We start from the raw sequence: 26,304 nt of genomic DNA, 5'->3' as shown, positions 1-26,304 counted from the left end.
GCCAGGATAATTGTGGTCTTAATCTCAGGATAGCTAGAAAGAGAATTGTACATGAAAGTATTTACACAAAGTTCCCAAAGCCCTGTGGATTATGCATTAGTTTAGATAATAAACTAGAGTAGATAGAAGGAAAGGAAAATCTGGGTATTCGTGCCATTTCTAATGTGTTTCCCTGAACATTTGCCAGACAATAACCCTTTAAGATTGTGCCCATGGAGAGTTATATAGAGGAAGAAACATCTGGTTTATTTCAGTGCCTAATACCATATCAAAACACTTGGTCTTTAATTTAGAGGAGATCAAACAAGAGGACTGTTTAACTTTGTTGATTATATCAGACTTCTTTGTGATAATTTATGTTTTGATTTCTACCTCCAAGCAAAGGAGAGAGAAAGAGTGTGTGTGTGTGTGTGTGTGTGTGTGTGTGTGTGTGTGTGTGTGTGTTTTAATCTGGATAGTTAAATGGTCAGTAGTCTCTAACAAAAGAAAAGAAAATTCAGGGAAGTTGACGTTTAAAAGTAATTCATGAAATAAGTTTCTTTGTTCCTTAGACTCAATAACATTAGCATAATAAAGATTAACTGAAATGTGCACTGTAGTGTTTAAAAAATTGGGCTCACAGTTCTAAGGTTGGGCTTGGGAGCCCTCCATTGTTTCTTTTTTGTCTGAGGCCCTTTTCATTAGCTTCTGGCTTATTGGCACCCTGCTGATTGGAATGGACCATGACTGATAGGAGGAGGAGCCTCATTTGTTGCAGTAAAATGAGGCATATTACCGGTTAAGCCTGGCAGAAGGTATTGGGAGTTATTCATCATTGGTCATTTAACAGTACGAGGACCATGGACTGCATGCAGAATGAGTTCTTACTTTGTGTTTATGCTTTAGATTCTAAATCACTCCCATCCCCATTTTTTAAGTGACTGACTTTTTTTTTTCTTTCAAATATCAGTGTTGGAGTTCTTTAAGGTCAGAAAGTACAAGAAGTACTGAAATCCTGATTTAGAACGTTCATTATCCAGTAAAGCCGAATGTTAGAATTTCTTAAAAGTAACAACAGTTTCTATAGAATAAATATAATTTGTATGTGGTTGGTGATAGAATAAACATAGAGAGGTGAAGTTTAGTGAATTGCTCTGTGATCTAAAAGGCTGTATTATCCTGTTTTTTTAATGTTGTATTGCTCCTTCTCTCCCCACATACCCATTCTTTTTATGAAAGTAAAAGAAGAAAAAGTCCTGTAATTTGCCAGGCTATCTGTCAGTTCAGGAAAAGTATTAATAACAATTCTGTCTGTCATCACTTTAATTTAGGGCAAAGTAGAACTAGACAGTGTGGTGGGTGAGTGGAGAAAATGCCTTTTATTACACAAATGGAGAAGCTGCTTTTGAAAAAACACCATATTATATATTTTGATACTTGATATGTTTTATACTTGATATGTGCCTTTACAGTGATTTTTAAAAGCCCTCATTTGCTAGTCTTGAAAGTCTACTTATATCCTCAAAAACCCATGCCTGCCCAACAATGTAGTATGGACAGCTTCATACATCAACACTAATTCTCAAAAATAGTAGAACATCACCATATCATTGTTCTCAAAGCTTGTAACCACAAAACTGATTTGTAGATGAATTCACCTTTATAACAAGATCTTTTAACCCCTTTGGTAGCTCTGTTACTGAACCCCATTACATAAATACTAAGATAAATACTACCATTTACTGAGTCTTGCTTTTTATCAAAAAGTATGAATAGCAAATTTCAAGTGCAGTTTAATTGCTCAAGTCTCTTTAAAAAAATAAATAAATACTGAGCACCTACTTGCATAAGACAATGATAGGCAATGATGGATTCAGTGCAGAATGATGTGAGGTCTCTGCCTTTAAAGAGCTTACAGTCAAGGGGAGAAGATATGACACACATACTAAAAATGTTAATGTTTAAAATAACGTGAAGTAAAAGACCAAAGAGAAATACAGGTTATTCTAAGAGTGTGAAGGAGGTGAAGATGAGTGTAAAGAGGGAGATGATGTGTGAGCTGGGCTCCCATGTGGTTTAGAATTCCATGAGGGAGAAATTAAGAAACCGGCATTTTGAAAGGACAAGCTGTGTTCAGAAAATGAAAAAAAATACATATTTTGTTTGGATAATAGGGTACAAAATGTTACAAGTAGGTTATAAGTTAGATATTATTGTGACCAGATTAGGGAAGATCTCAAATGTCATTCTGTTCTATTTAGCGGGCTGCAGGAAGCACTGTGTGGGATTTGACTGTTTAAAACTGGTTGGGAACAATAACTCTGGCAATTATATAAGGGGTGAAAGGAGCAGGGAGTAACTAGATATATAAAGACTTAAATGATCCATTTACAAGTTCTAGTAAAGGTTTAAAGCAGTGTCATGGTGATGAGAAGGACGTGTGCCTATCCCAGAGACCTTCTAGAGAATAGTAGGTATTGGCAGTCTGTGGTGGGGAAGGGTGGAGGGGAGAAGTTGGAGAAAGAGAGTGATATCGGTGACCATGAGAATGCCGATGCTGAAGTAGAGGAAACAGAAGAGTAAAGATGGGAAAAGGTAGGAAGCTTGGAGCAGTGATGCAAAGTTTGGCTTGACATAACGAGCTTGAAATGAAAGAATATGTCCAGATGGAGAAGTCCAGCAACCATTGTGAGGATAGAAATGTCAACTTAGTAGTCATTCACAGAGATGTCATAGTTGATACTTTACAGAAGTGATACTACCAGGAGATAAAACACAGGTGAATAGAAAAGAAAACTGAGACTAGAGCTTTTGGGGAAATCTATATTAAGAAACTGGAAGTGTGAAAGAGAGATGGAGCCTATGTATTCTACATCCAGTGATTTAAAAGAAATACTCGAATAGAAACTTCTCACAAGGATAATAACCATTCATTCTTTCAACAAGTATATATTTACCAGCACTGTTGGTACTGCAAGCTACTGCAAATCCTGTACAATTCAAATTTTGTCTGAATAAGACAAAGTCCTTGCTCTTCTGGAGCATACATTTTACTGAGGTAAAAATGTAAGAGACAGATAATAAAACAAATAAGCAAGTTTAGACAGTTAAGGATTAATGTAAACACTATGAGGAAACAACAAAACCAGGAGGGTATGACAGAGAGGCAGTACTGTTTCTCCAATGCTTTCCTGCTGTTAATCTTTACAAGGAAATAAAAAATCAGTGAGTATGTCTAGTTTATAATAAGAGGGAGTTTTGCATGAAACTGAAACTTTCCTCACTGCTCATGCACCCACCATCAATGTTGTCAACTCTTCCCTTCCTTACCAATATTATAGTTAAGGCATGTTTCATAAAAGTTAGCATCAGGTGTTCCTAAAAGTTGTAATTACTTGAATCTTGAATGTGAGAAATAGTGATTTATAAAAGTTAAGGGATATGTTGAGATATGTTTTTGTTGAAGTGTGGTGACCTTACCTAATTTACACATATGGTTTAAATTACTTTATGTACGTAGCCCACTAGGAACCAAAATGTGACCTTTAGCTAATTTTCACATGCATATCCTGATTTTTTACAAGGTAACAACCTTAAGACCAATAGTATTGATCTTAATATAACATACTACCCTCCCTGTTACTCAGTCCTTCCATAATGTCCTTTGAAGTCTTCTTGATAGTTTTGCTTTTCCAAAATGGCTTTTTAACTTGAATATACAACTTCTAGATCTGGCTGTTTGGAGAGATTTGGTGATTGAAGGCATTTACAGTTAGAATTTAGTAACATTATACAAATTGGTGTATTTTCTTTGAGGTAGGTATATCCATTTGTAGTCAAAGGAAAATGGTCTCTCTGGCTGCTTACAATTCATTTAATACTTTCTTCTTTTTAAAAATAAAAGCTGTTGTGTTTAATGATTATGACTTGTGGAGTTTTGTCTTACATGAACCTGCCCCAGTTTCTGGCTTTCTCAGCATATTACACTGTGTTTGAAACCAGTGCTGAGACCCCCTTGTTTGCCATAATTGGGACCTCATTAAATTCATTACAAGTCTAAGCTCATTCAGAGAAAGAGTATTTCTATTGGATGACTCCTTTCACCCACAAGTAGTTTTCCTTTTTAAATTCATTCACATAAGTTGATTTGCTGCCCTAAGTTAAGTGTTGAGATGTGAAGATGGTTTATTATGCTCATTATAGAGATAGAATTGTCATAGAGAAAACTTCCTAGGGACTCTTAATACTTGGATTAAAGAGACTTTTAAAATATTTAATGGCTGATTAGGTAAACGTGTCACTATTGTCTGTCACTTTTTTTTTTGCAATATGAAATAAATATAAAATATTGCAGCAAAACTTAGCCAAAATACCAGAATTTATGCATCCAGATGTTACCTTATTTGAAGTGGACCTCTTAGGAAGTGAAGTCCATAAATCATTTTGGGAACATTTTCTGAAGGACTTTTAGGGTTTCTTCCACTTTCCTCAAGGGTGACAAAATATCCTTTGAGAGCAAGCTTGATTTTGCACAATACGTTTGTAGCTAAATTTGGCAAAAATGTAGTTGATCATACTGAGAACTATTTTTTTATTTTTTTAATTTTTTTTTAAATTTTTTTTTAACGTTTATTTATTTTTGAGACAGAGGGAGACAGAGCATGAACGGGGGAGAGTCAGAGAGAGGGAGACACAGAATCTGAAACAGGCTCTAGGCTCTGAGCTGTCAGCACAGAGCCCGACGCGGGGCTCGAACTCACGGACCGCGAGATCATGACCTGAGCCGAAGTCGGCCGCTTAACCAACTCAGCCACCCAGGCGCCCCTTTAATGTTTATTTTTGAGAGAGACAGACACAGCGTGAGAAGGGAAGGGGCAGAGAGAGAGGGAGGGAGACATAGAATCCGAAACAGGCTCCAGTTTCTGAGCTGTCAGCACAGAGCCTGATGCAGGACTCAAACTCAAAAACTGTGAGATCATGACCTGAGTCAAAGTCGGATGGTTAACCGATTGAGCCACCCAGGGGCCCCAAACTGAGAGCTTTTTAAATGAGAAATAAAGGGTAACTATTTTTAAAAATATTTTCTTTGGCCTTTAAAACTGTTTTTAAAGACTGTTGTCTTCAAAAGGTAACAGTTTCCTGAGATAATTATTTTTAATGGATATCACTTATTTAGATGATATATTCTAGAAAGGTTATTAGACTTAACTTTAAAGTCACTTCTCTTTTTTGTTCTAACAGAAACAAATAATTTTCAACTATTGATAATAAATGGATATGATTTATTTATTCCTCTCTTATTAGAGTATATATGATCCTTTTTTTAAGGATTCTCTGTGTCCAACATGGAGCTCAAACTCATGACCCCAAGATCAAGAGTCACATGCTCTACTGATTGAGTCAGCCAGGCACCCCCAGAATATATAAGACTTTTTAATCCTAGTTTTAAAACTGTAAACAGCCTTTATGTAATGAAATAGTCCTAAATTGAAGAAATAAATTTTTCATTCTGAGTTTTATGGGTGGCAACTTAGATTATAAAAATAACTCCATGCAAATGGATTTATATTTTTGTTGTCACATATTGATACATGCATATTTTGTTTTCTGGTTAGATTTATTCTCCTGACCATACCAGCAGTAGTTTTCCATCAAACCCATCAACACCAGTGGGATCACCCTCACCTCTCACAGGTAGGCTGCTCTTTTATCTATCGACTTAAAAACATGCATGGAGCTACTTTGAAATATTTGAACTTTGTTTATTTTCCAATAAAATACAGTAAAAGTTCATGATAAAATTATCTGAATTTTGAGAAAACATGTAAACAGCCTTCTTGAGTTCATTTTGGAGAATAATGAAATATTTGCTAACTGTGAATTACTCTTTTCTGATTCTTAATTTGGTATAATTTCTAAGAACAGTTGTTTTAACAGGATAAAAATAAGGCTAGACATTTGGGATGAAAGCAAAATATAGAGGTGGTAAATCAAAATTTTGGGTAAGGTGGCATAGAAAGTATACAAAATAATCTATTTAGAAGTACATGTAACTTCTTTCTTCCTTATTCTCTGCATTTTCCATGTACCACTTGTAGGACTCAGAGATTAATAACTTTCTGCTAGATAGCTTCTCTTTATTTTTAGGTTCACTAAGTTATTAAGTTATTTTATATATATGTGTTTATATATATAAACATATGTATATATATATATATAAACATATATATATGTAATTCTTGGGAATAATGTAGTTTTTTTGCTAAGGAAAAGAAGTCTGTGAATGTGGATAAATACTGTTGTTAGTGGAGTTAAAAATAAGTGGTTCAGATTTGCTTTACTCTTTCCTGTTTTTTTTTTTTCCATATTTGCTGTGACAGATTCCAGATTCTATCCTACAGTATAAATTTGTTGAGATATAATTGTTACTATTATAAATAGGAATTCTTAAATCTTAGAAATAAATAAAATTATAGGAAAATGCTTAATATATATTAAGCTATAATTTTAAAACTTGTATGATGTTTTTATGAGCAACATTTGAAGGAAAAAAACATGCTGAAGAAGACATGTATTCTGAGGAAAAGGCATTAGGCCTTTGGGTAAAAATTGCCATATTCTTGCAGCAGTCTACCTCAGAAATGATTCTCTTTTTCTGATCAAGTCATTAATTAAGCCCATGTAGCGTTGTTGTTGTTGTTGTTGTTGTTGTTGTTGTTGTTGTTGTTAAACTTCTTTGCATTGCGTGGGGTTTCTGAAAAATCTGGGCTCTGGTATATCAGGGCCCTGGCTATCACCTGTGCTTTGTGTATTAGCTTTGTGACTCTGCTAAGAAGCATTCCAGTGTGGAGATGATGAACTGCTGGCAGCTGCTTTCAGCTCTTAGTGGGTTCTGCCACTTTCTCAGACACCATGGCTTCAGCTGTCTAGTAAAAGTTGAACAGCTGTTCCCTACATAGACAGGACTATGAAAGACCCATTGACTTAGAGTTGTTATTTAACGGAGAGCTGAAATTACAGGAAGAATGATGTAACTTTAACCCTACTCACCCTCCTGGCACAGTTTTACTCAAATTATCAGTGTCATTTTTGCCACAGCCTGTTTTCCTTTCTCATCAGAGATGAGAATATTGGTCCTTACTATATGTTCCCACCTCCTCTCTTCCTCTATAGGGAAGGGCTATAAACATGCCCTTTGTTTTTTTTTTTATTAATACTGGGTGGGAAGTCAGGCAGCAGAGGAGTTCAGTATTTATGAGGGGGCATCACTAAAATGGAAAATCAGAGACTTTGACATCTTTCAAAAAAAAAATGGTCCAGAGTAAAACCTTACATTTCCTTCTCCATCTTTATTTGGTGTTTATTGGGTGATATCCTTTTTTCCCCTTTAATTCAGCTGATTAATGAAAATATATGATCTACTGAAGTATGTAATGAAGATATTAATAGGCTTCTTTTTCAATTCAGCAGTCATAATCGAAGAAAAATATTTTCTTTCATTTAATGCTTATTATATTCCTACTGAAACAGCACATCAAAGACTGATTTTATGCAAGTGCATTTCTCTCCCATCTCCTGTATCTAGTATCTCCTTCCTGTCACCACACACATAACACACACACTCCAAATTGGCAGAAATATAAAGAGAGAAGGAAAAAGGAAAGCACAACGTGATAAATTATTCATAGTTGAAGGAAAAATGAAAAAGAGGGAGCAAACTAGAGCTTCTACACAATATGTGGAATTTATTTTGTACCTTGAATGGCAGTGGCCTGTTAACTAGAGTAAAAAATTCACCCACTGTGTGCTCTCTACACTTGTCCTGTTCTGTATACCTGAGCATCAGTCAGACTGGCATAGGCCTTGTGAGGATGGATACACAGGTGAAGAGCCACATAGGCAGCTTCTAAGGTAATCATCATTCTTGTTTAAATTCCACTCATTTTCCTTAGGAACTTTTTCAGGCCAAGAACGTATATTTCTACCTAGAGCATGCTTGTGAGGAACTTCTGAGGTGGTGCTATTATATCAGTTGGGATGCTTTAGGCTGAAAGGAAGAGAAACTCTTGTCTTGGCTGGCTTAAATAATAAGGGGATGCTTATCTTCAGGACAGGAAGCCCATAGCAGGGCAAATTTCTTGGCCCCAGTATGGCCAAGCTCCTGCTCTACTACTTTTGCAGTTCTTCCTCAGGCTGTTGGCAAGTTCAGCAGTTCAAGGTACCATATGTGGACATAACAGTGTTCACTAGAAGAAAAGAGACCATCTTTTCTTTGTATTTTAAGAATCTTTTTCAGAAGCCTCTTCAACAGATTGGCCCTCATGAGTCTTCAGCCAGCACTGGGCACTAACACACTGGTCATAACAGAAATGGGACCACCATGTGTATCTTAGACATCAGGATTTACCCTGAGAACTCTAAAGTTACTCTTTTCTGGTTCATGCCAGGAAATGATAGATAGCCCACCCCCTTTTGAACAAAATCAGGGCTCTGGCAGCAAGGTAGAAGAGAAGAATGGCTATGTCTATCACAGTTGTCATTTAGCAAAGGACACAAGTATTTAAGAGAATGTGTTTACTGGGGGAACTTGGAGAGCAGACAGACAAAACCATGTTTTTCCTTTCTTTACCTCCTTCTGGAATATAAATAAATAAGGGTTTAATAATTTCAGTTCTCAGTAGCAATCTTCAAAACATTTACAATAGAAATGGAGGAAGAGAAGGAAGAAAGGATTCCTTAGTTTTGCCTAATCAGATATTTATTTACTTTAATCATCTGTCAGTGTGCCTGGTGTTTGATAATCATCTGACTTCAGCAGGTTTTCAGTTTAGCTGAGAAAATAAAAGGTAAACACATGGGGTGCCTGGGTGGTTCAGTTGGTTAAGCATCTGACTCTTGATATCAGCTCAGGTCATGATCTCACAATTGTGAGATCAAGCCCTGTGTTGGGCTCTGGGCTGGCAGCACGAAGCCTGCTTGGGATTCACTCTCTGCCTGTCTCTCTCTCCCTCTCTTTCCCTTCTTCCTTCTCTCTCTCCCCCTCCCCCTCTTCCTCTCTCTTTCTCTCTCTCAATAAACAAATAAACATTTTTTTAAAAAAGATAAATACATGAAAATACAACCATCAGAATTCACTCTAAGCTGTAGAACGGTCACGATAAACTTCATGAAGAGAGCAGGACTTTAAGAGGAGGAGAAAGAGTTTTCCTGGGTCTAAAGGGAAGAGTATAACAAAGATCCAGATGCAAAAAAAAAGCACATGACTTCTTCATCCAGAGTCATGGGGATGACTGATTATGAACTCTTCACGTATGGAAGTGTGAAGCACTAAAATGGAAAGGTTGGCTGGAGCCAGATTGTGGAAAGCAAAGCACTGAGTACTACATTGATTATCCAGCCTTTTCCAAGTATGAGGGATCTCATGAAAGTTTCAGTTTAAGGTGAGATTACAAAGGGAAACAACTAACAAAATAAGAAAATGCATGATAAGTGGTCCTAAGAATTTCTTTCAGCCGTATAAAATGTTGGTATCTAGTCTCTAAATTAATTAACCAGTTAATTCTAAGTTCCACTTAGTGAGCAGATCAGAAACACTGGGTGAATTTTGGATTTAGTGATCAAAGAAAGCCTTTCCACATTTTCTAGCCAAAAACTCACTTCTCCTAATTACCTAGCTAGCTTGTTTTCTAGAAACAGTCATTATAATTATATTTTAATAGCTGGTAGGTTTATTACAATCCTTCTTGAATAAGAACTAGGTTTTTAGGGTGATCACTAAAAAGCCCAGGCAATTACAGAAATTGGTAACTGCATAAACAGTTGAAACCTTATGCTTATTAATAGAAGGAAGAATAAGCCCCAAGCCTCTTGATAGGTCTACACCAAATACGAGGTGACAGGGAAGGAAGGTGGGAAATACCCTGTTCTCTATTCTCTACAATATTTGTGTAATGTTACAAGCTAGAGATAGAGATGCCAACATCAGCAATAGGATTGATTTCTACTGAACTAATAACTCTATCTAACTATCCAGTCATCTTCTTTATGACTAATAGCATAATGTTTTAAACTACTAACTGGGGTTCAAGGAGCTCTGTCCATGAGATATAACTTGGCATGTCTATAAAGTTCAAACAGATATCCCTGATTTAAACACATTAGTATTCTGTTTTAACCAAGTATGTCACACTGGGGCAGCCCAGTCTATAATAAAAACAAAACCGGTTTGAGTATATGTGTATTTTTCCAGTTTAATGGATTACATTTTGGATATAGACCTTAGCATGGTTTCTTCATATCACTATCAATAAAATAATGAATATAGGTGATTTCTTACCTGAGTAACTCAGTGCACATATCTCATTCCTCAACCCTAAACTAGTTGGAGAACCACAAAAATCGCATGTTTTGCCAAGCAGATACATGTTAACAATTCTGAGGTGTTTAAACATAAAACTTGTATTAATATCTGATGTAGATTAAATAATTTGATGATTAGAGTCCTGTTACAGGCTGATCACCCAAAGAGGAATGGGAAGGTTGGAGGAAAATGTTGGAAAATAAAATATTGTAAACATTAAAAGAAATTACATTAAAAGTAATTTAGGGTCTTTTTCAAAATGGATTAGGAATAACCTTTTATCCACATAAAATTCATAATTCTGCATCAGTGCTTGGAAAGCACTAATGTACTGAAATCAGTGGAAAGGTGTTGGCTGGTTATTTATATGAGTTCTTCATATAGTCAGTTACTGGGTTTCTCTGGTTACTAAATTCTACTTGTTAATTTTAAGTTCGCAAGCTTCTGTTTCAATGCTCAATTTTAGATTGTCCATAATTCATGTAGTTGAATTATGACTGTGTTTGTATGTCCAGCAGGAAACCTTTAATGGTTCTCAGAATAATTTGTAATTTGCCTACAAGTAAAAAAAAAATTGTTTGCTGATGAAGTACATAATATATATTTTTTTCTCACAGTTTTACTATTTAAAATTTTCCTATGTAATCACAACAGTATGCATATAATTGTGAAATTTAATCAGGTTAAAACTTTATCCAACTTTTCAACTTATAAAATATATTTGATTGATGGGAATACAATTACTAAGTTATTCTACTGAAGTGAACTATAATAGTTAAGATTTACCATACATTTTCATTGTTGCCTAAATTTGGCAAGTAATCTGCAACAACATGCTTGGTACAAAGAACATAGGTTAAAACTTCATTTAGCAGTAAATCAGACAAATTAAGTAAACCTGCAAGTTCTCCAACTTCATATTTCTCCTATAACTCAGGTTGTCACTGAAGCATTTATTAATAACTAATATTAATAACTAATGGTTTTAATTATTTTCTGTAAATAAATTATTTCCAACTGCACAGGCTGTATTGTCTTAAACACATGAATGAATTAATCCTTTTGTCTTTTTTTTATCATTTTCTTCCTTTTTATTTTTTTCTACTCTGAACTTGTATGTTTTTTTGCTGTGTGTTAGTGCTACTTTTCTAAAGTTGAAGAATAAATGACATTAAAAATTTTCATGGTGATATTTTCCAAATTAAATAATGTGTTTTTGTGTAAATTATGTTGGGAAAATGTTTAACAGATAATCCTAAATGCATTTGCAGTCATTTGAAATTGGTGCATTTGTGCGTAACTTAATGGCAGAAGTTAATAGGACACTTTAGAAAGTAATTTGGCTTTATGAATTGAGTATCATAAATATATTTATACCTTTTAATTCAGAAATGCTATTTATCCTCAAGACATGTTCCCAAAAAAGAAAATAACAATGTTTACCATTCACAATATAGTAATATTTAGGTACTATTCGTAATAGCCAACTGAAAGAAACCTCCAACAGTGAGGTAATAATGGTGATTAAATAAATTATGATCTAGAAAATCAAGTGAATATTAACGTAGTCATTTAATAACAAAAGCTATGGAAAGTCATGGAGAAGGAACAGAATTTTAAATTACGTATGTTTTAAGTACATTTTCTCAAGATAATCTGCTTGTGGACAAAATCTGAAGAACATTCAAACATAAAAGTAGTTTTTGTTTTTTGAAGTATAATGAACACAGGATGTTACATTCATTTCAGGTGTACAGCATAGTGATTTGACAGCTCTATGCATTGTGCTAAGCTCACCACAAGTGTAGCTACCATCTGTCACTATACTGCACTATTACAGTATCATTGATTATATACCCTATACTGTGCCTTTCATCCCCATGACTTACTCATTCTGTAACTGGAAGCTTGTATCTCCTCTCCTCCTTCCTGCCCCTCTGGCAACTACCAGTTCTCTGTATTTATGGGCCTGTTTCTGGCTTTTTTTGTTGTTGCAAAATAACAAGTAGTTAATAATAACTAATACAAATTTTTGCAAAGTAGTTACTTCGTAAAGTACTGTGCAGTTTTTTTCTTTTATTCTCAAGTCCCTACACAGTTGTATTAGTAATGAAAAAGACTTTAAGACTTTTAAGTAATCTCTACACCCAACATGGGGCTCAGACTCACAACCCTGGGATCAAGAGTCACATGTTCCACTGACTGAGCCAGCCAAGTGCCCTGAAAAAGATTTTTTTTAATGTGTTGGGCTTGTAAGTAGCCAATACTACGCTGAAGGCTAAACAAAAATGTTTGCATAAGTTTATGTACAGCTATAGAATGGCTTTACCCTTTCTTTCAGAACATTGTCAAGATCAGTGAGTTAACCAAGGTGTGTGTGTATGCTTTTGTATTTCATTTTAACAGGTACCAGTCAGTGGCCCAGACCTGGAGGGCAAGCTCCTTCATCCCCCAGCTATGAAAACTCACTCCACTCCCTGGTAAGAGCCTCTTAGAAATATACGGGTCACTTTTATCTGATAGTGCAGAGTGCATTTTTAGTAAATCCTGAGTAACAATGAAAAAACAGTAGGATAGCATTACACACGAATTCTTTGCTAACAAATGGCCTGATTTAGTTTAACAATATAAGACACATTGGGTGTGCCTTCTGCCATCTGTTCTTTGGGACATCAGGCTTCTTTCTGATCTCAGGACAGCTGGTAGTAAAATAGTGTTATGGGATTTTTGCTTTTTTGATAAATCTAGAGTTTAACTTTTCTATACTTTTATGTTTATATAGAATAAGGAACAAACAAAAAAGTAAAGAGATCAAATAAAAGCAAGAAAACTAGCCAAGCAATGCAACATGGTCACATTTTATTCTTTCTCATGTGACTGTTCTGTATACAGTTAATAATATTTTGACTAAAATTTTTAAATGTAGCATCAATTATTTTTGTCATGAAAAGTGTTATTTCCCATGTTTTCATTTTTAAAAATATATTGTGTTAATTGTATAAGCAAAAATGTTATTTAATAAACAAATAAGGAGGTAGAATAAAAGAGCCTGTCTAGGTATTGAATGCGAAGAATTTGTGGTAGAATGTTAGCTACTGTTGCTTTTCAATACCTACCACAGAATTACATAGTATTATACAAACAAAATAGAATAACTTGATGGAATGCTAAGTCATGCTGTCACTTAGTAATTTCATGTTGCAAATAGAAGAGTTCTTTTTCTGTGACTAACAGAACAGTTGAAGGGAAAGTCTTCTTCTCTCATATTTTGCAAGCAGATATAAACAATGTGTGCTATTTAGATGCTAACCTTATAACTTCGCTGTTAAATCCCAGCCTTCTCATACCTTAATACAAGTAGATCTCGCAGGTCTCTGCGTTAACTTTACTAACATGTTATGCTGACATGCGACATCAGCTATTTCCTCATCTCTTTTGGAGTTAATCTTAACCTGTGCTTTGCCTCCTGTTCTGTCTTGACTTTGCCAGAAAAATCGAGTTGAGCAGCAACTTCACGAGCATTTGCAAGATGCAATGTCCTTCTTAAAGGATGTCTGTGAGGTACTATTTCTTTTAGATGGTGCCTTTTTTGTGTTTCAGTTAATTATACTTCCTATTATCCATTTAAAATCTTCAAGCCTGTACAGACTCCAAAGTCTTTTAAAATCAAACAATGACCAGTTTTGTTTTTGTACAGTATGTAAGAATAGACTTTTGTTTTTCATGTTGTTGAGAATGATTCTTTTTAAAAGAGCTCTACTGGCATGTGCTTTTGATTTTTTAAATTCTAATATGTTTGTGTATGGGGCATGTGTGTATCCACAGACAATCTCATTTCCTCAGTTTTGTGAAAGAGCATATTTGGATGTGTTCACCATTTCAGATAGGTATGCTTTATTCACTTAAAACAAAATTACAACTTAAACTTGATGGATTTGAGGTCCTTTCCCGAAATTGCCCTCATTTCAAAGATCAGTATTAAAGTCCAGGTTCTCTTTTTTATCAGCTATAATTATCAGACACAGTAGAGTAGCCTTCATCTTTTGTAGGAAGCTAAAAGAAATAGCCTCATGGTAGACTGGTAAATTGGTTTTATAAAGCAGTGATTTGTTTCTGAAGCTTAGTTAATTTTGCATAGTCATCAAATATCTTTTCTTTGATTCTTGATTGTAGTGTAGGTAGTTGCTTTTGAAGCTACTTGATAGTGCATTTTACTTTGCTGTCTTCTCTATATCCCATAGTAGGAAACATAGCAGTTTAATGAATTTAACAGATACCAGCAGTAACCTCCATGTCTTTTTTCAATCCCTACAGCAATCTCGAATGGAGGATCGTTTAGACAGACTGGATGATGCTATCCATGTGCTGCGGAACCATGCCGTTGGACCGTCCACCAGTTTGCCTGCTGGTCACAATGATATACACAGTTTATTGGGACCATCCCATAATGCACCAATTGGAAGCCTCAATTCAAACTATGGTGGATCAAGCCTTGTTACAAGCAGTCGATCTGCTTCAATGGTAAAATAATGCTCATCTTTTTTGTAATAATGGTTAGAGCCTAGTGTCCCAAATGTTTTTCATGAAATCTTTGGAGGAGAGGATTCTTCTTTTTCAAACAGACTTACTCTGTCTTGGGCCGGGTCATTCGTTGCACATTGGCCCTTAAAGTCCTGCTACGATTGTGTGCAAAAACTAAAATTTTCTGCAAGATCATTTTAGCTTAAACTTAGATTCTTTTTCCCCAGATGTGTGGCAGACCAGTTTTTGCCTTGAAACAGTATGTAGGAAAGAGCAAAAACTATAAAGCAAGACTGAATTTCAAGGGTTCTGGTCTAGAAAAGTTGTTGATTATAATTTGGAACCAGCCCTCAAAACCAGAAGGAATGTGAAATTATTTGTACCAGACCAAATTGAAGCTTTATTCCCAAATAAAGAAAAAGTGGGGTAGTTTTAAGAATAGCTGTAATTTGAGTGACAATGAAAGGAAACAATGTTCAATTAATTCCTGAAGAGAATAAAATAATTCAATCCATATTTTTAAAAACATAGTAATACTTTAGAGAGAAAAAAGTAAAATTTTCCAGCACATCAAAAATTCTGTGTTGAATGTCTTACATTATTTTTTATCCAAATTGTCTTTTAAAGGAATGAAGTTCTTTTTGAACCTGCAATTTAACTGATGCCATGTGTTTGAGTGCTTATAGCATTGTTTTTAGGATTTATTACATGCTGTGAAATATTCTCCTGTGAAACCACTTTCTAGCTATAAGCCATGTGATCAAGGGTAAAATTCACCTATCATCAAAATAATTAGGTGCCCCAAATGCTGAAGGCTTGTGTTCTGTAAAATAGGATTGGTTCCAGATTTTCACATTCACATGTCAGACAACCATTTATATTCGTTTTGGAGCAGCTGAAGTAAACATCAAACACAGCTTTCTAGTTTCCTGAGTACAATGTTCTTAGCAACATAGGTGACATTAGATGCTTATATATCTTAACGACCAGTTTTGGGTGGTGGTTGTTTATTTTTTTAATGTCAGAAAATTTGAAATTCAGGCTCCTTCTAAAGTAGTTTTTGATGCTGTTGGTAAGCTAATAAAATGTGAAAACATTGAAAATTACAAAAATCATAGACACATAAGGGAGTATTAGCCCTGTTAGTAATAATAATTAAAATAATATTGTGTATAGGGTAGCATTTGTTGCCCACATAAATGTAGAATGTCAAATTAATAATTATTGTTTTTGTTGAAATAACTTTATCCTTATTTAGAAGAATGACTTAAAAATCAATATATTTGAATCCAAAGTTTGTCTCATTTGCACCATTTATAGTTATCCCTCCCTCATAATCATTTTTTAATTCTTCACTATTAATAGCTCACTGCCCCTAGTCCAGTTTATCTGCTATAGATAAATCTCTGGTATATCTCTGGCTCCCACCAATTAAATATAGGGTTTGTAAAAAATGGAACTTCTGTATTTGGGAAGTTATTTTTACCAACTTTGGATATGAGTTAGAAAACAGATTTTTCAAAATCCAGTCTTAAAAAGCCATGTAGAAATCTAGTGCATTTTAAAAGGACTCGTGGAGGGAAAAATTGTTAAATTAGATATTGCCCTGAAGCTTTTAATTAAAAAGTAGCTCCCATTATATCCTCTAGGAATATGCTGCCTACTTCACAGCATCAAAAAAAAAAAAAGGTTGCCAGAGATATTCTTTACAAAGAAAAAAAAAAAGACTAGTCTAGAAAAAAGTCTTATCACTGTGACGTGAGTCTGGCTTAGTCTGAGTAGCAGCCTCAGCACTGCAGCAACTAAGGCCATGCTGCCACTCAGCGTGACTACCCACATCCTCTCTTCAGTTCTTACTGCGCCTTAGAGGACCCATAGCTGGTGAACAGCTGCCCCATGTCATCTGCTGTGTCTGCCCTGTCCAGACAGTCACCTAGTGGAGGTGGATCTACAGATGTTCTGACAGGCTTACCCTCAAAATATAAAGTTATTAACTGACAAAAAAGTCTGAGACTGGCAGGTGAGTCACTATTCATCTCCCACCCTTCTGAAATGAACAGTTTAGCTATAAGTCCTCAGTTCTCAACTTCAGCAAAAACATCAAAGGGTAGAATGAAATGAAGTTCACAGTCAGCAGTGACTCTCCCAGCCAAGCCTTAGGCATACAGTTGAGGAATATTCTTATCCTGGCTCTTGTCCATGTCTGAAGACATCAGGAGTGGCAGGAGCACCTTGCTTACATGCCCAGTACCCACCTATGTGAAATCAACTCTTTTCATATTATTGGATGGTATGGGATTTGGGGAGACATATTATTTTAACTATTGCCAGCCATTTTCAAGAATTAATCTCCTGCTTTTATTATTCCCTCTTGCCCCTGTGAATTCTAATTGATCCTAAGAAATAACACAATTTTACATTCTAAAATCACTTTTCCTTTTTTGTCTTGTTTAACTTTGTGGTAGTTTATGTATTATCCTCTACATTAACATAAATTAGTATTTGTTCTATAGGCTTCCACAAATGGAGGCTACTTGGCCAAAATTATGAAGTAACCACAGAAACACCAGTTTATCGGCAATTTTATATCACCTTGTAGAATTTGTGAGGTCAACTTCTCTCTAAAATATGTAGTTTTCATTATTCCATTTATTTTCTGCAGGGAGTAGAATTATTTTAATAAACAAATATCAATTCAGGAATTCCACAGAACGTTCAAATAAAATTTTTGTTGTAATGGACTTTTGTTCTCATGGGCATGTACTGTAGGTCACTATCCTAATTGCAGGGGTTTTATATATATATATATATATTTTTTTTTTTACACATATATATTATTTTTTAAGCTTCTTTTATTTATTTTGAGACAGGGTGAGAGTACACACACATGCAGACACACAAGCAGGGAAGGGGCAGAGGGAGAGGGAGAGAGAGAATCCCAAGCAGGCTGCACACCCAGTGCAGAGCCTGACACAGGGCTCTATCTCACAACTGCAAGATCATGACCTGAGCCCAAACCAAGAGTCAGACCACCACCCTAATTGCAGATTTTAATTATGATACTGCTTTCTCTGCTCCATTTAGAAGAGGGATCAGCATACTTTTTCTGTAAAAGGCCAGATAGTAAAATTTACTTAACTCTAACATTCTAACATGAAAGCAGCCATAGACATTATGAAAACAAATGGGTGTGGCTGCGTTCCAATAAAACTTCATTTACAAAAAGAGAGCTCCTTAATATTTAAGAAACCAGGACCAGATTTAGCTGACAGGCCGTACCTTGCCAGTTTTTTGAATTGGAACATAAATTAGCTTCCTAGTGCAGGTAACAAGGGTTGGCAAGTTTTTTTCTTTTTCCTGGAGCCTATAGATGTTTCCTATTTTTTTAATGATTAGTTTGGGAGTGCTGTTGAAGTAGCTGAAATATTTGAGGTAAGCCAGAATACACTTAGAGTGGAAGAATAAAAGTTGATATCAATATAGAAGTGATACAGACAGCCCAGCTCTCAGCCTGCAGTGCTATCAAGATTATTTGTGGTGTAAAACCTACATAGACAGGTTAATCAAGATAGTGTCTCTTGGTCAGGGAAATAATTTTGTTGCTGATAAACTTCCTTTACAATGTGAATGTTTTCAGTTATAAGAAAATTATGTCATTAAAAGTCATCTGTAGCTGATACTGTTGATTTGTGGGACAACCATCTTCTTATAGATGAAATAATTCTCTGGTATTTTTTAGTTACTCCAGAAAAGGATTTTTATATTTCACACCAAGGACGTAAGACTACCAAATGCCAAAAACATATGTCAATAGGAGCCAATATCAAAAGACTTAATTTTGACTGTCACTGTTTTTTATTATTATTTTTGTTTATTTTGAGAGAGGGAGAGAGAGACATTCCCAAGCAGGGACACAGGGCTCTATCTCAGAGTCCATGAGAACATGACCTGAGCTGACCAAAGAGTCGGACACTTAACCGACTGAGCCACCCAGGCACCCTGATTTTTGTTACTTTTAACCAAGCAGATTTGACCAGCACCAAAGAATAGAATTAAATGACGTTTAGGGGGTACCTGGCGGGCTCAGTCAGTAGAGCATGCAGCTCTTGATCTCAGGGTTGTAAGTTCAAGCCCCACATTGGGTATAGAGATTACTGAAAAATAAAACCTTAGAATTAAATGAGGTTTCAACCACAGAAGACATTTAACATGATTTTAGCTGTCTAATACACAGAAAAATTTAATTTCTTGAAAGATTACTATGCCAGAAAAAGAAACTAAGAAGTGAATAATTCTTACTTTTTTATAAGTAATTATAGCCACATGGTTTTTTTATATTTGCTTATTTTTGTTTTTGTTTGTTTTTATTTTGTTTTGACAGAGAGAATACACATAAGTGAGCATGAGCCGGGGAGGGGAAAAGGAGAGGGAGAAAGAGAATCTTAAGGAGGCTCCACACCTAGCAGGGAGTTGACCCAGGGCTCAATCTCACAGCCCTGAAATCATGACCCGAGCTGAAATCAAGAGTCTGACGCTTAACCAACTTAGCCTCCCAGGCGCTCCTGCTCTTATTTTTGAATGGGGTTAACATTTTCACTTAATTTCATACTCCCTTTCAATATTTTGATGATTTCTCCATGTTTATGGAATCCAGATAGAAAACTTAAGACTTTTTGTCATACACTCTTATTAGGATGCGATTGATATATTGTTTAAATTTTAAAGCACAAAATCAGGATTTTTAGAACTATTAAAATGTCAGCATTGGACTTTAGTTTTGCTCCCATGTATTTAGTTTAAGCACAAACTTTTGGAATAAACTGATAGGAAAATATACTGGTATTAAGTGGAAAACTGAAAAGGACTAGAATTGTTAATTTCATTTGGGCATTACAAAAAGGTCTCAACAGTATAAAGTTATTGTACATCACACCTATTTATGGCTGTAATATCTAGACTACTGAGGCCCAGTGAGATAATTCCATGATACTTTTATCCTTAACAGAAGGTACTCAGTTATTCCTCCAACAGTGATTTCAGCTTCAAGCTAAGTTACATTAGAAGCTTTTATATTAATGGAAGCTTGATGAAATCTTGAAAAGTTCCTTATTTATGATATAAAATTTTATCCATGAGGTTTTTTTTTTTTATTGCTTTAAGTACTGAGGAAAAGTAATCCAACCATTTCCCTTAGTTGTTTTGTTTTTTTTTTTAATTGCTTGGGGTTTTTGTAGTTTAAGCTGTGGTTGGAGATTTGTGGTGTTCTTGTATAATAGCAGAATAATGTTAAATTGTAGGATTTAAAGTTTTTTATATAATTTAAAAATATTAATTATGTCTGTTCTAAATCCTAAATCAGTTAGAGAAACTATATTTTTCTTAGTTGAGAGATGTAAGATTAAGTTATTAAAGGCCTAATAAGCAAATAAAGTAGTATTCAAAATTGTCACATATCAGATTTGGAATCCTTTTAACCTTACATTTAGACAGTATTTAATTTTATTAGTATAGGTTTATATACCGTAGAAATTGTGTACCTATGTTTCAACTGAATTGAAAGAGTTTATTTTTAACTGTATTTTATTTTTCTAACCATTTTTGTCCTGAATGGGCAATTTAATTTTTTTTTATTAAAACTACATTATAGTGCTTTTGAAGAGATTTGATAAAAGTTTAAAAACCATACAGGTTATATATATTTATGGAAATATCATTAAAAAGGAGCCATAACAAATTAAATTCTACCAAGTTTCTAGCTTAAAACCCCTCTTCAGGTAAAACAAAATACATACAGAACATAAAGATCCTTTAATCAGTCCATAGATTAATACTGATTAATCTAAATCATTAGTATTCAGTGAATAGTATAAATGGAACAAATTGTTAGAATAGAATTCAGAAGCAGAGAGGAATTCATACTGAGTACTTTTCAATCTGCTCCTTAATTCACAAGACCTCTTATTCATCAACTAATTAGATTTAGCATTTTTCCATTGTGGGTGCTTAAAGCTTTTGGCCAAATTAAATGAAAACAGGTCCCTTGTTGGGTGTTCCCACAAAAGTAAGGCCATACACAGATTGTGAAGATTCAGAATGCAGGATGATGTCATTTAATGAGTTGGGCCTTTTATTCTGAAATAGAGCTCTTCATAATGATTGAAATTTAGAGCATGGCAGGCCTAGGGGTTTGCCTTCCCCTGCTACTCCCCTAGTAGCAGCAGCCTGTCAGCTGTATGCTAACGAGAGGAACAATTAAACATAGGGTCCTATCTGGCTGGCCCAGTCTCTGAGCTCAGACAAAGAACTGTTTATACACCTGTTGTGTCTGTGGACAGAGCCATTTGAATGGGTAGCTGCAGATTAAAGGGAAGACATGGGAGCCAGTGTGTGAGCAAGGGTTAAATAGAACTTTAAGAACTGTGAAAGTCAAATTCTCCAGAAAATATATGAGGGCCATTTGCAAGGGGAATCAAGTTACTAAATAAATAAATAAATAAATAAATAAGTAAGTAAGTAAGTAAGTAAGTAAGTAAGTTCCTGCTGACTTCATTAACGTGAAAAACTCCAGACTTGAGGTTTTTTTGCTAATCTGAGGCCATTTTCTAAACATTAATTTTTTTTTTCTTTTGGAAGCCATTAGTGAAAATTGGTGTAAAAAAGGTACTTAGTTTATAGCATTCCAGAGAGACGAAAATATTTGCTGTCATTTATATCCCAAAACAAATTGAGCAACCAACTGATTTTCCTTCAGGTAAAGCACAAATACCTAGAATTTACTTAGATAATGATCTTTTGTCTGCCAAGCCTTTCATCAGAGAGGAAATGATAGAACATTTTTATTAGTTGAGATTCAGAAAATCAGAGAATTAACTTTTACTAATGTAATAAAAAGAAATAAGAATTCAGAAGATGCATCATCACTTATCACTCCAGTGAAAATTCAGTTTGTGGGGCACCTAGCTGGCTCAGTCAGTTAAGCGTCCAACTCTTGGTATCAGCTGTGGTCATGATCTGACGGTCGTGAGATCAAGCCTTGCATTAGGCTTCACACTGAGTGTGGAGTCTGCTTAGGATTCTTTCTCTCCTCTCTCTGCCCCTACTCTGCTCACTTTTGGTCACTCACTCTTGCTGTCTCTCTTTCTCAAAATAAATAAACATTTAAAAAAAGAAAGTTCAGTTTGTGGCTGTTCAGTGCTATTGGCTTACAGAGCTATAAAATGAGTTGTGCACATACAATATAGAGTAAATATACATATTTTTGAAAGTTTAAGTTTTAAAAGACTATTTTTAATTTAAATTTTAGTTAACATACAGTGCAATATTGGTTTCAGGAATAGAATTCAGTGATTCATCACTTACATACAACACCCAGTGCTCATCACTACAAATGCCCTCCTTAGTAACCATCTAGCCCATCTCCCACCCACCTCCCTCTTCATCAATCCTCAGTTTGTTTGCTGTTATTAAGTCTTTTGTGGTTTATTTCCCTCTCTTCTCTTCCCGCCCCCCACCTCCCCATATATTCATCTGTTTTGTTTCTTAAATTCCACAGATGAGTGAAATTATATGTTATTTGTCTTTCTCTGATTGACTTATTTCACTTAGCTTAATACATTTTAACTCCATCCACTTTGTCGCAAATGGCAAGATGTCATTCTTTTTGATGGCTGAGTAATATTCCACTGTGTGTATATACCACATCTTCTTTATCCATTCATCAGTTGATGGACATCTGGGCACTCTCCATAGTTTGGCAGCTATAAACTATAAACATCAGGGTGCATGTACCCCTTCGATTCTGTATTTTTGCATCCTTTGGGTAAATACCTAATAATACAATTGCTGGTCTGTAAGGTAGTTCTATTTTTATTTTCTTGAGGAACTTTCATACAGTTCTACAGAATGGCTGTACCAGTTTGCATTCCCACCAACAGTTCCAGAGTGTTCCTGTTTCTCCGCATCCTTGCCAGCACCTGTTGTTTCTTGTGTTGTTAATTTTAGCCATTCTGACAGGTGTGAGGTGGTATCTCATCAGGTTTTGATTTGTATTTTGCTAATAATGAGTGATATTGAGCATCTTCTCATGTATCTGTTAGCTATCTGGATGTTTTCTTTAGAAAAGTGTCTATTCATGTCTTCTGCCCATTTCTTACCTGGGTTGTTTGGTTTTTTGGTGTTGAATTTGAGAAGTTCTTTATAGATTTTGGATATTAACTAACAGTCTATTTTCTTTTAAATTACTTGGTATGATAGCTCAAAATACTAGGTAAGAACAAAATTCAGCACATATTACCAAGGATCACAGGAAGTTTTAGTTCACATTATAAATACAAACAGAATTCTTAGCTTTTACTGTATCCTGTGGGATTTCTTCAGCCAGTCAAAATTGTCATGGTAATATCTATCTATAGAATAGGCCTAGGCTTTTAGAGTCTCAAAGAATTTGCAGCTATATAGCTGTATATTGTATTTATACTATATTTATTTTTATAAATAGGATTTTTGAACTGACCTTCTCCTTAGGTCATTGAGTAGTTCATAGCAAGCAAAGAAAGCCAACTAATCTTCAGCAATGACTAATCCTCAAATAAATTTAGAAGTAGATAGGGAATACACTAGGTGGGGTGTTTTGTTTTGTTTTTTTTTAACTACATCTAAGAATAAGGGTAGAAAACAGACATTTCTTTAAAAGTGCAGTAGAAAGGGTGCCTGGGTTACTCCGTTGGTTAAGAATCTGACTTCAGCTCAGGTCATGATCTCACAGTTCGTGGGTTCAAGTCCCATATCAGGCTCCTCACTGATTTGCGGAGTCTGCTTGGGATTCTCTCTCTCTCTCTCTCTCTCTCTCTCTCTCTCTCTCTCTCTCTCTCTCCCTGTCTCTCTGCTCCTCCATCACTCACACTTTCTCTCTCAAATAAAATAAGTAAACTTAAAATACAAAGTGTGGTAGAAGACCTGACATGTTATAATCAGGTCCAGTATCAAATGGCCTGTATTGCCTAAAACTTTGCTTTGGTTCCTTTTGTGTAGCTCACAGGAAACCAAAGGGTAAACTTGCATAGGGGTATTTATACCTCTTAAGGTAAAATCCATACAAAGTCATGAAAGATAAAAGCTATATTACTGAAGAGAGATTCAAACAAAGCAGTTTACTGGGATTGAAGGATTTATTGAAAAACAGTGATTCTCATGTACAATTCCAGGCAATAAACCTCTTTAATTAAAGGCTTAATCTTGTAGATGACACATGTGCTACTGTTCTAACAAAAAGCTTCATTTTTTTACCAGTTTTTCTAAAAATACTACTATAGCTTAAATACTTGGTGGTATTTGCATGCCTTACCTTCCAATTTTGGGCTAATTGATTTATGGAATTTGACTAAAACAATAAAAATTATATGGCATTTTTGTTGCTTGGCAGTGCAGAACTTCTTTTTTTTTTTAAGTTTATTTACTTATTTTGAGAGAGAGAGAGCACAAGCAGGGGAAGGGCAGTGAAAGGGAGAGAGAGTCCCAAGCAGGTTCCTTCCACACTGTCCACACAGAGCCTGACCCAGGGCTTAATCTTGTGAACCGTGAGATCATGACTTCAGCCAAAATCAAGACTCAGACACTAGATGCTTAACTATAAGCTACCCAGGTGCCCCCAGAACTTCTGCTTTAAGTTAATTTCATTTTTTTAATGTATATTTATTTTGAGAGAGCAAAAGGGTGCACATGAGAGAGAGAGAGTGTCCCAATGTGTAGGGCTCAATCTCATAAAGCACGAGATCATGACCTGAACTCAAATGAAGAGTTGGATGCTTAACCGACTGAGCACCCGTAGACTGCTTTTTTAAGGTTTTTGAGGGAGTCAGAGGAAGAAAAAACAAGACACTATATGTGTGTGTGTGAGGAAAAGAGTATACCAAAGTATAAATAAATAATATTACTTGGAATATAGCAATATTTTTTTAAATGCAAATTCATACTTAGGTGGTATATGAAATACATGATCAGAATGATATAGGTTTATTAATAGATACTATAATGTGTAGCATTTTATGACTTACAGAGTGCTTTGTCTGTCTAGTTCATTTGCTTCACACAACAACCTTCTGTAGGATACAACATTTGAAAGTTGGAATTTTATAATTTAAATATTTTGATTCAAAAGCAATCTATAGGGGCGCGTAGGTGGCTCAGTCGGTTAAGCGTCTGACTTCAGCTCAGGTCGTGATCTCACAGTTCGTGAGTTTGAGCCCCATGTCAGGTTCTGTGCTCACAGCTCAAGAGCCTGGAGCCTGCTTCGGATTCTGTGTCTCCCCCTCTGTCTGCCCCATCCCTGCTCATGCTCTCTGTCTCTCTGTCTCTCAATAGTAAATAAATGTTAAAAAAAAAAAATTTTTTTTTTTTTTTAAAAACAATCTATAGTAGTCTGTCAAGTCTTTTGAAATCCAAAAATCAGGGGCACCTGGGTGGCTCAGTCAGTTGAGTGTCTGACTTTGGCTCAGGTCATGATCTCATGGTTCATGGGTTCGAGCCTGCTTTGGATTCTGTGTCTTCCTCTCTCTCTCTGCCACTACCCCTCCTTGTCTGTCTGTCTCTCTCTCTCTCTCAAAAATAAAAATAAAACATTAAAAAATTAAAAAAAAGGAAATCCAAAAATGAGAAAACTAGCATCCCAAAAAAGTTGCTAAATTCAGGTAGATATTTTCTCTATTAAACCCATTAAAAGAATTTGAACAATTATTGCCTCTGAACAGTCTTAACTTTTTTTTTTTTTTTTTTTTTTTTTTAGGTTGGAACTCATCGAGAAGACTCTGTCAGTCTCAATGGCAATCATTCAGTCCTGTCTAGTACAGTCACTGCTTCAAGCTCAGACTTGAACCACAAAACACAAGAAAATTACAGAGGTAACTGTATTGTTGGCTTTCAGCAGTAATGTATGCAGAGATAAATAACACTTGGAACACTATCGTCTTTTTTACAAGCAGATTGACATCTGTGAATCACAAGTCATCTTAGGTGGGGGAATTCCAAACAGTAGTGCTACTGAATGCAGAGGATAGATATTTAGGGTTCCAATTGCCCCATTTGGCTGGGCCAATTGTAGATACTTCTTGATGGATGGAACCACATGCAAACTGTTCAGTACTTACTGGTCGTCTTACATTCTTCTGCTTCTGTCATGTCTCTCTTTCTTATCACTTCCCCTCATGACTAAATCCTCAGGGTCCCAAAAAGCCGTGAGAAATTATTCCAAATACGTTGAGAGCTATAAATGATGGTAGCTATTATTTAGAATATTACAATTCAACTCGAGAGACAGAAAATTCTGTTAGAAACAAACTGTCATAAATGTTAAGTACAAATATATAACTTATGTAAATAGATAATTTATATAAATATAAGTACAAATATATAACTAGTGTTAAGACCACCAAAATAAAGTTTTCCCAGGT

The 26,304-nt window shown here is 35.3% G+C and overlaps 1 protein-coding gene across 11 annotated transcripts in view; it reads left to right on the top strand.

The window, feature by feature from the left end:
* TCF12 (transcription factor 12) overlaps positions 1-26,304 on the top strand; it is a 375,236-nt gene that overhangs the window by 331,097 nt on the left and 17,835 nt on the right. For 7 of the 11 annotated variants that reach the window (XM_042988780.1, XM_042988778.1, XM_042988786.1 and 4 more), the window contains 5 exons: positions 5,595-5,673; positions 12,746-12,819; positions 13,829-13,900; positions 14,654-14,860; positions 25,641-25,755. In XM_042988780.1, the coding sequence (XP_042844714.1) occupies positions 5,595-5,673; positions 12,746-12,819; positions 13,829-13,900; positions 14,654-14,860; positions 25,641-25,755 (547 nt within the window). The remainder of the gene's footprint in view (positions 1-5,594; positions 5,674-12,745; positions 12,820-13,828; positions 13,901-14,653; positions 14,861-25,640; positions 25,756-26,304) is intronic. The other 4 variants (XM_042988782.1, XM_042988781.1, XM_042988789.1 and 1 more) reach the window with 1 other exon arrangement.

The sequence above is a fragment of the Panthera tigris genome, chromosome B3 (assembly GCF_018350195.1).
Source record: "Panthera tigris isolate Pti1 chromosome B3, P.tigris_Pti1_mat1.1, whole genome shotgun sequence".
Lineage (NCBI taxonomy): Eukaryota > Metazoa > Chordata > Mammalia > Carnivora > Felidae > Panthera > Panthera tigris.
This window is presented reverse-complemented; position numbering and strand designations above follow the sequence as displayed.